The 13,163-nt window shown below is 40.7% G+C and overlaps 1 protein-coding gene across 9 annotated transcripts in view; it reads left to right on the forward strand.

The window, feature by feature from the left end:
• Window positions 1-11,871, forward strand: part of LOC109916843 (receptor-type tyrosine-protein phosphatase mu) — a 786,238-nt gene extending 774,367 nt beyond the window's left edge. For all 9 annotated transcript variants that reach the window (XM_048595836.1, XM_048595838.1, XM_048595837.1 and 6 more), the window contains 3 exons: window positions 456-619; window positions 6,889-7,024; window positions 10,349-11,871. In XM_048595836.1, coding sequence (XP_048451793.1) covers window positions 456-619; window positions 6,889-7,024; window positions 10,349-10,402 — 354 coding nt within the window. In that variant the 3' untranslated portion in view covers window positions 10,403-11,871. The remainder of the gene's footprint in view (window positions 1-455; window positions 620-6,888; window positions 7,025-10,348) is intronic.
• The last annotated feature ends 1,292 nt before the right edge of the window (window positions 11,872-13,163 follow it).

A 13,163-nucleotide genomic window follows, 5' to 3' on the forward strand; every position in this document is an offset into this window, starting at 1 on the left:
TGGGCTGTCTGCCTCAATTCTCCCTTTCTGGAACTAACACGGAGTACGCTGGAGAAACTCAATAGATCTGGTAGCATCTGTGGAGAGAGAAACTAAGTTAACAGTTCAAGTCGAGTATGTTTTCTTCAGAACCTCTTCTTCTCCCCCATTGAATTTGTTCTCCATCAAAATTTCCTCTACCATATAATAAGCACAGGCAAAGAGTTTGAACACAATATTGACCCTTCCAACAACTGCAATTAGAAAAATGGTAAATGGCCACATTTTACTTTCAGAAAACATTGATGATTTCTTAATATTATTTTTAACCAACCTCCAGTTAGGTCAGAAAAAGAAGGCTTAAATAAGATTATAAATGAAAGTAAATATAAATAAATAAAGTTGACCATTCTTATTCAGTGATGCGAATTTCTTTTCATATCTTCCCATTGACTGATGTGTGTGTGCTCAAACAGCCTCAGGATGGTTACCGAATGGTTCAGCAGTTCCAGTTCCTTGGCTGGCCTATGTACCGTGACAACCCTGTCTCGAAGCGTTCCTTCCTGAAACTCATCAGGCAGGTGGAGAAGTGGCAGGAGGAATATGATGGTGGAGAGGGACGCACCGTTGTACACTGTCTGTAAGTGCATTTTCTGTTCTCCAGCATAACTTGCATTTTGTTTACGCTTTTATTAGATTATGGAAATTCCCTCAAATAACTGGATTCCTATTTTGTGCCCTGGTGTTGATGTTATGGGAGAGGTAGTCTTGCAAATGTGGTACAAGTAGGATGGAGGAGGTTTATCTGCATTGCTTGCCACCTTATGGTTGTTGATGTTGTACCCTTATACTCTTCCTTTGCAGAGGAAGGATTGGCAGACAGCCTTAACATCGGAGCATTCCATCCATAGCCATGACTGTCTTCATACCAGTCAGTAGAGTGGTTAGACCAGAATGACAATGGGATTTCAATGAAATTCCATATGAAGTAGCAGGCATTGGCAGAAAAATAGATTTCACTTACCCATTGAATGTTAACCCAGAATTCCAATTCAAACCTCTTGTCATCAGCTTCTGGCCTGTCTGGAATGAGGCTCCAAAACAAGACTCAGGGTTGGGAATGTTACCAGCGAAATGAGAAGGCAGATTCTATTATTCCACACAAAGTACAATAGATTTGCAGCGTATATTACTGGGAGTTGAGATTGTAAAAATCTTAACATTATTGAGTTTTTGAGCCCATGGATAGAATAATAGGTTTGAATACAAGCAGAATCCCACGGGCAGGAGTTTGTGTTTTGGGTCAAGAACCAGCACTGGAGTCAAGTACAGGTCCCTACGTCAATGTTTCTAGAGTTGGCTGATTCCTTGATGGACTCTGCAAGCTGTGGATCAGCACAAAAGGGGCACAAGAGGAGCTGCAGCCTATTGTTGATAGGGGAGAATGCACTTCTGAAATAAAATTGGCCACAGCTGTCAGCCATCCAGTGAGAAGGGGGATCCTAGATACATCTCCACCCAATTCCCAAAGTGTCACATTCCAGTGGATCAGCTGAAAACATCATTATTGGCATCTGATCAGTTACCTTAATTGGCTTCTTAATGACCTTGAACAATTGTCGATGGGCAGGAAGACATTTTTGCCTTGAATCTGGACTCCAGGAGAATGGCTCTAAGGAGCAACAATTCCAACCACCTTTGCAAAGTTAGGTGCCTGCCAGTGTCCATTCTTTCTCCACAAATGCTGCACCATAATTTCTGGCTTTCAGCCAGGTACCGGGTTCACCAGGATCAGAGAGTCAGTGAATCAACGAAACATCTTTCTGACCCGTGCTCTTTGTGACCACAGTTTTCCCTCAGAAGGACAGGAGCACAGAATGATCCTTCCTGCTTCCCCAGCGAGGGTCTAGATTTTGACTCTTGTTCAGATTGATGTGATGGAAGTCTCCTCACACTCTACTGCGTACATGCAATTCACATGGTCTCAATCCCAGTGGCAGCGGATTATTGGCACTAGTCAGCTCGATAATCTGTCACAATCTAGCACAATATAGTCAGCCTCACTCAAGCATGTACAGCGTAGGTCATGGAAATATCAATGAAGGAGTCAATCTTTCTGAATAAAAAGTTCTGAGGAAGGGTCACTGGACCCAAAGTGTTAACTCTGATTTACTCTTCACAGATGCTGCCAGACCTGCTGAGCTTTTCTAGCAACTTCTATTTTTGTTCAATCTTTTTGAAACTGGGTTCAAATTCAATTTTAGAAATATGTAGCAGGAGCTTGCTCCTACTTCTACTTTTGACTTTCTTTCCTTGTGCAATCAGGTTTAATTTCCTACTTACCCGAGATTGTCCCAACTCCTGTGGCCTGGGAACTCCTAACTCTTCACAGTTGGCTTTGCCTCCACTAACGGGCTATATTGAAGGGGAGGTGATGGCCAAGTGGCATTCTCGCAAGACTATAATCCAGAGACCTGCAGGGAACGTTCTGGAGACCTGAGTTTGAATCCTGCCATGGCAGATGGCAGAATTTGAATTCATTAAAAATCTAGAATTAAGGATCTCATTGATGATTTTTGGAGAAACCCATGTGGTTCACTAATTCCCCTTAGGAAAGGAAGTTGCCATCCTCACCTGGCTTGCATGTAACTCCAGACCCACAACATTGTGGTAGACTCTTACCTGTCCTCTAGTCAATTGGGGATGGGTAATAAATGCTGGCCAGTCATGCCCACATTTTGTGCAAAATAAAAGACATTGGATGTGCGTGTTCATGAACAATTGAACTGGCAATAGATCAGGGAGCTGGACACCAGGGGAGAGCACTTAAGTGACATTGTTTAACAGTCACGAACAGCTGTTCAGAATATTCCATCTGCTTTCGCTGCTGTTGCTGTATCTGAAACTTTGACAGTATAAACCGGAACACTGATCCACCATACAGAACGAGTTCAATGAAGTATCTTTTCTCCCACAACTTAAAGGCATGAAACTGGTCAGTGAAATCTTTACCATTGTGCTGGAGTAGAGTTTGAATTCAAAGTGACCAGCCACCCCATATTTTATAGGAATGTCCTATAGGGTATATATTTGTGGTGCATTCCACAGGACTTCTCCCTAGGATGCTACTTCACCTCTGCACTGCCACACTTCCTTCAAGGCAGGAAGCTTGAATCCGGGATTTCACCGGCCATCATATCATCTTTCCTGGGCGGCAGCAGTGGGGTGGAGTCATCTCCACTACCTCCAGAGGCAGTTCACAAGTCAAGTGAATGGCAAGCAGGTCCACTGTGGTTAGACTAAAGATAGCGGAGCAGAAGGAGATTCCACCATTCAAGGCTGATCTGACAATCCTCAACTCCAATTTCCTCCCTTTTCCTAATAACTCTTGATTCCCTTATTGATTCAAGATATATCTATCTAAGCCTTGAATATTCTTAACAATTCAGCATCTACTACCCTCTGCAGTAGAGAATTCAACAAATTCACTACACTCTGAGAAAAGAAATTCCATCTTATCCCTGTCTTAAATGACTTTATCCCTTTATTCTAACATTTTGTGACCTGTGGTCGTAGACTCTTTCACAAGGGGAAATGACCACTCAGTATCAACACTATTAGGTTCCCTAAGAATTTGGTATGTTTCTATAAGGTCACCTCTCATTTTTATAAATTCAATCTAATCAACCTTTCCAGGGTGGGACAGTGGTTCAGCGGCCTCACAGCAACAGGGACCTGCGTTCAGTTCCATCCTTGGACGACTGTCTGTGTGGAGTTTGCAGATTCTCCCCGTGTCTGCATTGGTTCCTGTTGGGTTCTCCAGTTTCCTCCCACAGTCCAAAGATGTGCAGATTAGGTGGATTGTCCATGCTAAATTGCCCATAGTGTCCAGGGATATAGGTTGACTGGGTTATGGGAATAGGGTTTGGATCTGGTTGGGATGGTCTCTAGGGGTCTGTGCTGATTTAATGGGCTAAATGGCATTGTTCTGCACTGTAAGGATTGTATGATTCTAAGATAAGGAAAATCCTTCTAAACCGAGGATTAATCTAGTGAACCATCTCCTCACTGTCTCCAATGCCAGTAATAATTATCTTTAGAAAAGGGGACCAAAATTATTCAAGTTATTCTAGGTGTGGTCTGACAAACGCCTTGTACAGTTTTTTTAACAAGACCTACTCCATTCCCTTTGAAATAAAGGTCAGCATTTCCAGTTCCTCCCCTATTATCCACTAAACATGAATGCCAGCTTTTTTGTGGTTCTTCTCCTGCTGACAAATTAAAAGCTAAAAGGTTTAGCACCACAGTCTTACCAGACCATATGGCTGTTCTCTCTTTAGAGAGAGACAACTGTTGATCGTTCAACCTGAGAATCACCACACCTCTGTACGAAGGAGGAAGAAAGGGGCTAATTATTTTCCATGCTGGAGAGGTTTGATATTGATAATTACTCTGTGTGGGAGAAAAGGAAAATAAGAAATTACTATATTTGAAGAGATATAGGGAAAAATACTGTTCAGTGGAGGGGAGAGGATAATTATTGTGTGTGGAGGAGGGTAATTACTGAGTTTGGCAGAGGACCACTTATTGTGTGTGTGCAGAAAGGGTGGTACTTATTTTATATGGGAAAGTGAAGGACAGAGGGTTACTTACTATGTGGGAAAGAGGAGATGAATCTAATTACCCTGTCTAGGGGAGAGTAGACTCAACCAAGCATTCATAATGGACTCAGCTGACAAAATGAACCTTTGCAACTACAGACAATAAAGCTGAAAAAAAATTATTGAGTCAGACAGCACAGAAACAGATCCTCCAGTTCAACTCATCCATGCTGACTAAATTTCCTAAATTAATTAGTCCCATTTGCCTGCATTTGGCCCATATCCCTCTAAACCTTACATATTCATGTACCTGTCTAAATGTCTTTTAAATGTTGTAATTGTACTCACCTCCAGCACTTGCTTTGGCAGTTCATTTCATACACATGCCACCCACTGTGTGAATAAATTGCCCCTCAGCTCTATTTTAAATCTTTTCCCTCTCACCTTAAACCTATTCCCTGTAGTTTCAGACTTTCCTACCCTGGGGAAAAGACCTTGACTATTCACCTTATCAATGCTTCTCATGATTTTATAAACCTCTATAAGATCACCCCTCAGCCTCCTCCGCTGCAGAAAGAAAAGTTGTATCAAAAATGGACATGGAACAACAGAAGCATTTATCAGGATGTGGAATCACAATTTACAAGTACTTCCTTAGAGGAATCTTCATACAATCATAGAATCCTGGCAGTGGGGAAGCAGGCCATTTGCCAACACAGGCCACACACCAACCCTCGAAAGAGCATCCCACCCAGACCCATTCCCCCCTACCCTATCCCTGTAACCCTGCATTTCCCATGGCTAATCCACCTAGCCTGCACATCTTTGGACTGTTGGAGGAAACCCACGCAGACATGGGGAGAATGTGCAAACTCCACACAGATGGTCACCCAAGACTGGAATCAAACACAGGTCCCTGGCACTGTGAGGCAGCAGTAGTAACCCACTGTGCCATTCTGCCACCCAATCTTGGAATTGCATTTTGAACCAATGGGCCAGATTTTAGCTCCCAAAATTGGGTAGATTAGGGACAGGTCAGAAATTAAAAACTTAAATAATTTCAACCCCACTCAACCCACCTGGTTTTAACAGAGGTAGGCAAAGGGATGGATAGCCAGCTAGAGAGACATATGGCTCAATATGTGGCTTACTAAGCCTTGATTTGTACTCTGTTTGTGCACCATTATGTTTGCTTCGTTGTCGACTGCTCTGTGTTTGTCAAACATGCTCAGCATTAAGTCTAACAAGTTACTTGATCTCTTTCAACATCACCTGGAACTATTTCTACATTATTCCTTCAGTAATCACAGACCCTAATGCCTGCGTTTACCCTGCCTGTCAGCCAGCCTCGCTATGTGATGTGACTTGACCGAATAATAAATGTTCATTGGCAATTTTTTTTAAGCCCTATTTAAAAATTTCCCTTAATTTCCTTGCCACCTTTTTCTCCTTTTTCACATGCACGTGGATTTTTCCAAGGCCACCAGTATGGTGCCCATTGATGTCTGATTGAATTTTGAAAAACTGCATTTACTTAGCACCTTTTTATGATCTCATGACATCCCAATGCATCTTCTGGCCAATTAAGTGTTTCTGAAGTATTTTTACTGCTGTAATCTAGGAACTCAGCAGTCAATTTGTTCACACCAAACTCTCATAAACAGTGATGTAAAAATGACTAGTTAATCCTTTCAGTGATTTTAGTTGGGGTAAACATATTGGCTGGCATATCATGAAGAACTATGATGTTCTTCAAAAAAGTGCCATAGACCCGAAGTTGTAGATAGATTCTCAGCTTAATGTCTGATTTGAAGGATAATGCCTCCAACAGTGTAGCACTCCCTCAGTATTGCTCCAAAGTGTCAGCCTAGACTCAGTGCTTACGTTTACTGAGGTGGGTTCTTGAACCTTCGCAGAATTAAATGTGCTAACAACTGAGCTATGTCTGAAAAGGCCAATCCACAATCAATCGCCCATCCCCAACTACATATCCTTGGGGAAATGCTAAATAATACACCAGACCCAATTCAGTGCAGCTCAGATAAGGGACTGAAAATAGATAAACTGAAACCTGTGTGCCACAGTGTACTCAATGTTGATTCACATTTCTCTGGAGAGCTTTGAAAACGTGCCATCTGCTGCTTTGAGTGAAATAGATTGTGTGGTAATGCAGCAACAAATGCCATTTGGCAATCACTATACATTGTCAGCTTGTGAAGGATGAATTAACTGTGAGTTATGTGTGTACTGATAACTGGATCGCCTGGGCAGAGCACTGAATCTTGTCCAAACATTAACACAAATGCAGGAATGGTGGAGGACGCAGTGGAGCTTTCTGTGCAATCAGTATCGTGTGTGAGATGCTCCGACACCAGCGGGCAGTTGATGTGTTCCATGCTGTGAAGACACTGAGAAACAACAAGCCCAATATGGTGGACCTGCTGGTAAGTGCAAACTCTGTATGCAGATAAATTCCTGTCGACTTTACTTATTCTTCGTGGATAATAAGTGTACAACTTTTGTTCAGAGACCACAGAGCAATCAATAGGCTCAACCATCCATGGGCCTTCCACAATCGCTCACTGTAACTTTGGTGAAAGATCAGTAAAAGGCCCAAAATTACATTGTGAAATGTTAAGAAACCTCAACATCCTTCAGCCATCTCCCCACAACACCCACCCCCCCCAACCCCCCAACTCCCAGCCAACCATCCATCCTCATCACCCTGTATAGGATTTGTTAGCAACTGGCTTCTTAAATAAATATGGTTTCTTTATATCGATAATGGGACAGCTGAGATCAGGGGATATCGTATGGTAATCAAAGTTCTGCCGTCTTCCATTATAATAATTGGCATTGAGTAGAGTAGGATACAAAGAATTGTTCTCATCTTATCTTTCCCTTGATTGATTGAAGCTGGTAATTAATGCCTGTGGGCCCTGTTCTCCATTCATTGCTCAATTGACTATATTTTTCCAACGTAAGTCCAGACATTGTGCTAGCAATCTATTCATTCATATGTTAATGACAGAGTTTGTGTGTTTTATTATTGTCCATGATCAGGGTGTATTTAGGAGTCAGTTAAGTGTATGTTCTCATCCAGAGAGAGTTTTCTCCCAATTTAAATATTTTCCAGCAGCAAGCTTTTTTGTATTTAAAAATAAAGATCATTTATTATCTCAAACTTGCCCAGCAGGTCTAAATACAATGACTCACACAAATTATCATATACATAAAGATCAGATACAAAGGAAGTAAAGAAAAATAATAAAATTAGAAGTCATCATATCCCTTTTGCAGTAGGGGTATAATTTCATTGAAGATTTGATGCTTTATCCAGCAAAAGGAGAGCATTCTCAGTAATCTGCAAGGTTTCTTGTCCTTGAGTGCAAGACTATCTTCAATTGTACGGAACGGTATGGAGAGAATTATATGGAACAGTATGGAGAAGAGTTCATCTATGACTTTCAAAGTATAGTTTTCTTACCTTGGCTGCATGGTTTCCTTGCAGTTGGTTTAATGTCTTTTTCTGATAAGGCTTTGTGTGAAATCTGTTATGGACCTTGACATCAGGATAGTGCTTTTCAGTTTTACAGGGACGGGTAACAAACCTGGATCTCTTAACCATGTGATCCATTACATTTCCAAAATCCTTCTTCCAGGAAATATAGTGCTTTGGGCTTATACGTCTTGTGTTGCAGGCCTTCTTCCAGGGTTTTGAGACGACCAGGAACTTATAAATGAAAGACCTATTTTAAATAACCTTTCAAGAAGAGACACTGACTTTTGATATCTCTACTGCCCAGAGTGAAATAGAGAGATGAATTGACTGATATGTGACAATCCTGTTCTGTTGATGGTCCATCTTTAACAAAGGGACTTGTGACTGTGACTGTCTATATTTTAATATTTAGCTGAGCTTTGGGTCTGCCTGGAGCTGATATTGGCAAAATCACATGATGTTGTGGCTCGCTATCTTAAAGGCTTTTGTGTCTATTTTTAAAAATATAGTTTTAAAGTTTGCAGTATTTTCATCCCTGTACTGGGCATAACACATGCAAACCATCACAAGTTAGCCTAATCCAAGGATGGCCTTAGACATTAGACTCAGTAGTCACAGCATTTAAAAAGTAGCACAAAAGGAATAGGGGCAACACAAACTTTGTGACAGAGAGATCACTGCAATTCCCAGAATTTTAATATACAGCACCTAATGTTCTGGCACTCTCAATAAACCAGCAGAAAAAAACCTCAAACACTGCAAAGTTTACTGTATTATTCTGTCCATCTACAGATGTAAATATACTTGTTCAATTGAATGGCCACATGAAATATCAACAGTTGATTCAATCTCGAGTCAATTTCTCCTCAAATACTGCAATGTCCAAGTAATCAGTTGAGTGTGTGAACGAGAAGGCTCTCTGCCGATAAGTTTTACTTAAGGCAAAGTTGCATTATTAATTTAATGATTTATACTGTAAATAAAGTCTAACGGTGTATACCCCCTGCATTACATTTCTATTACTTAGTGTATGTTTTTACAATGTTTGTGTGAACCTCTTGATTATCTGGAATACTCAGTGCCAGTTAATAAAAAATTAGCTGTACTTCAAATTTTAACACCAACAGCATTGTAATTTTCAAAGCTAATTTGCAAAAGCAGGATATACCAATCTAGGGAAAGGGAACAAAAGAACTCAGCTGGAGCGGCCGTCCTAATGCCAATCTGCTAGAGACGTTCATGACCCGAGCTCATCAATGATTCCCACATCATCAAAATAGCCCACCAGCAGGACAAGCGAAGGAGGCATTCCTGGGAACAGGGCAGTTGTGTGAGCAATCATGACCTGAGTCTTTTCTCACCAGAATCAGGACACTGTTTCCCTCCAATCATTAAATGATCAGTAATCATCTCATTACCCCTCCCCAAGGACGAACATCATTAAGGGGTACATATATAGAGAGATACATTCTTTAAAATCACTCTATTCAGATGTGTTTGTGACACATCTCTGGAGCAAGTGAGCCTTGAACCGAGACCTTCTAGCACAGAGGTAGGGACATTACCACTGTGCTGCATAAACCCACAGGCAGTAGTCTGGGACTCTGAATTATTCTTCCAATGTCATTAGCACTTATCCACCACCTCCCAGATCGCCATTATGGAGTAAGTCTTGCACAGCAAGGCTCCCTACATTGACCTCCATACCCAATTCTCCACGTGGCACCTTACCTCACAGAACTTACTTCCATGAGTGAAATCATCTGACATTGATGTAACCTGTAAATTGTGTGGCGCACCTTTCACCAGCTACCTTGAAATTCACATCATCAGGCACCCCAGCAAGGTGAATCACCAATAATCCCCAGTCCTCATGCCCTACACCAGATGTCACTGCAACTATATGAAATAACAATTTGGTCAGTCTTAAGAGTTTGTAAAAGAACTGGATGAAGGTTGTTGAAGTATTTTCCCTGAGTGAAAAGAGTCACAGATGGAGAAGTTCCAATTCTTGGCAAGATGCAGTTTACGCCGAGGCATGTTTTCTGATCAATTCCTAATATTCACACAAAATGCAATGGGTAAACTGGCATTTTTCATTTACAGGAAAGACCCAATGCCGGTGCATGCTAGATAATATGAATTTTACCGTGCATACCATTCTCACTGATCAATGATCCACAACATTTAAAGATCTAAATACGGATCAAATATAAAATGACAGAAAAAAAGTTTATCAAAATGCTGAATTGTGTTTCTCTTTCAGGAACAGTATAAGTTCTGCTATGAAGTGGCAATTGAGTGCTTGAATTCCGGTTGATGCAAGAACAATGACATCTCTTGAGGTCCCTCCCGTCCACATCCAGAAAACGATGCACAGACTTTGGGTAAACTATGACGAGAGAGCTATATATCAGCGGCCATCAGTTCTACAAGCCAATGCTTCTCTTTGTTCTTAATCACAAACTGGGTCCCTTATGGGACCTCAGAGAGAGACTGTAAAAAAAATCTGCTTGCACTGCCAAACATTTACTTTAATCCAGCAGCTCTCCATACTGCAGCTGTTTGATATTTAAAAAGAAATTGATATTCATATTAAATGTATACACATTACTCAGAGCATTGTTAGTTAGCTGGTGTAACTAAAGAGCACAATTTTGTTTTAATGCAAGATATTTTACTGGCAGTCCAGAGGAGTTGACTAATATCCAGGAGTGAAAATTAGGAATAGGCCATTGACCTTATCTGATGTATTTTTTTGGCTCTAAGTACAATTTTCTAAAAGACTGTTCCAAACCTCACCAGCATTGTGTCTGTATCCCATCCATCTCTCACTCACTGGTTTGGAGTCTCTCCATTTTATTGCCATGTAAAATGATCTGAAATATTCTGCAATCAATGCATTTGGTGCCATTTTATTCTGTTTATGAATACATGAACAAAGAAGTTGAGATCTCGAACCAGTTTCTTCACAATCTTCTGGCTGCTTCTTTCTATGTTCTGATTTTCCTTTGTTATTTTACACACTTAGAACATCTTCATTTCTCCTTCCAATCTCCATCCACCTTCAGCATTTTTTGATTATGTCTCTATGAAGCATTTTGGGGTGTTTCATTATGTTAAAGTAATTCCACATTAGCTCCACTTCCTGATACTGGGAATATAGGAACTACAGCAGGGCATTCATTCTCATCAAGCATTTGTCACCATGCAATGATACCATGATGATTAGTGGCTCAACTCTATTCACCCAGCCTTGCTCCACTCCCTCAGTAGTCTGACCTAATCAATACTATCAATCTCAGTTGTAAGAATTCTAACCAACCCAGCATTTGGCAGTGTTTTGAGAGAGCGAATTTCAGATTCCCACTGTACTCTTGTAAACAATTCCACTCAAAGTTTAAGAAGTTAGGACTGGGTCAGGAAGAAATTACTTCAGTCAAACAGTTGTGAATCATTGGAATGCTTGACACTAGACAGTTATTGTTTAAGGCTGGGATAGACAAACCTCTAGTTTTTCAGGGAATCAAAGCATATGGAAAATGGGGAGAAAAGTGGATTTGAATCCTAAGACCAGCTACAATTGTATTAAATGGTGAAGCGATATGGACTACTCCTGCTCCCATTTTTGAGGTCTTGGTGTTTTTATTTTGATTGAGATAATATTTTTTCTTCTAGGTTCCCTAGCTAAAAGAAATAATTTCTCTCTTAATTTAGCACCGTTGCAATGGACCAAATGGCCTCATAAGACATAGGAGCAGAAGTAGGCCATTCAACCCATTGAGTCTACATAACCATTCTCAACTAATAATCCTCAACTCGATTCTCCTGCCTTTTTTTCCATAACACTTGATTCACTTATTCATTAAAAATCTGTCTGTTGTAGCCTTGAATCTCAATGCTGCATAAATCTTTTATTCTATCCTAGTGAAACCTTCCTTGTTTTAAAGATCTCAATCAGACCACTTCTCAAGTTTTCAAACTCAGAGGAATATAAAACATGTGTATACAATTTGTTCTCATACGCCAATCCTCAAAGCTCTAGTACGACTCTGGTGAATCTGTCCTGTATGTTTGTGGTTTGCTGCCCTAGACTGAATGCAGTAATCCTGGTGGAGACCTGACGACAGTTTTCTACAAAGGAAGCATTGACTCCAAACTTTGATATCAAAGAAGAAAGACAAACATTCCGATTCTTAATGCTAAAAGTGCCAGCGATTTTGGTTGCAAGAGTGGTAACTTGTATTGAGGTGATGGCACAGTGCGTCTCTAATACTGATAGGTGCACTAGTGTTTCATTGACAGATCTGCACAACAGCTGCTGGAAGAGGAACGCACGAGTTGGTAGCATCACCAAGCAGTCAGTTATCCAATGGAGGATGCCTAACACAGGATTGAGGCAGACAATGAGACCAAGGCAGTAAGTAGTCCCTATGGAGCCTCTGGCTTAAGTTTTGTGAGGTTGGGTGGTGCTGGCATAGTGATAGCCTCACTGTGCTGATAACCCAGTACTGCCAGGCTAATATCTTAGGGATGTGTGTTCAGAATTTCTCAAATTAAGATACCGTCCAATTATAACGTATTGAAGCATACAAGATTCTTGGGGGACTTGAAAAAATAGATGCAGAAAGGTTACTTCTCCTTGTAAGAGAGTTTAGGAACAGAGGACATAATCTCAGAATAAAGCACTTTAAAGACAGAGAAGAAGAGGAATTTCTTCTCTCTGAATCTGCAAAGTACTTTACCGCAGAGGCTGTTAAGGCTGGGTCATTAAGAATAATCAAGGCTGAGATGGACAGATTTTTAATTATTAAGGGATTCAAGGCTTATGGAGAAAAGGCAAGAAGGCGGCATTGAGGATTTTGAGATCAGTCCAGATCTCATTGAAAGGCAGGGTAGAACAATGGACTGAATGGTCTACTTCTGCTTCTAAATTCTTTGTTTTCTGCGTAGTTATATATACCGAACTAGAAAACTACCATAAGTAGGCCATTAGCCTTGAATAAAAAAAAATTTAAATGTTGAAAAACTCCTTACAGGTCTAAAACAGTTTTGAATATAGAGCCTTGAAATGGAAACGC

The sequence above is a fragment of the Rhincodon typus genome, chromosome 4 (genome assembly GCF_021869965.1).
Source record: "Rhincodon typus isolate 14 chromosome 4, sRhiTyp1.1, whole genome shotgun sequence".
In the NCBI taxonomy this organism is placed as follows: domain Eukaryota; kingdom Metazoa; phylum Chordata; class Chondrichthyes; order Orectolobiformes; family Rhincodontidae; genus Rhincodon; species Rhincodon typus.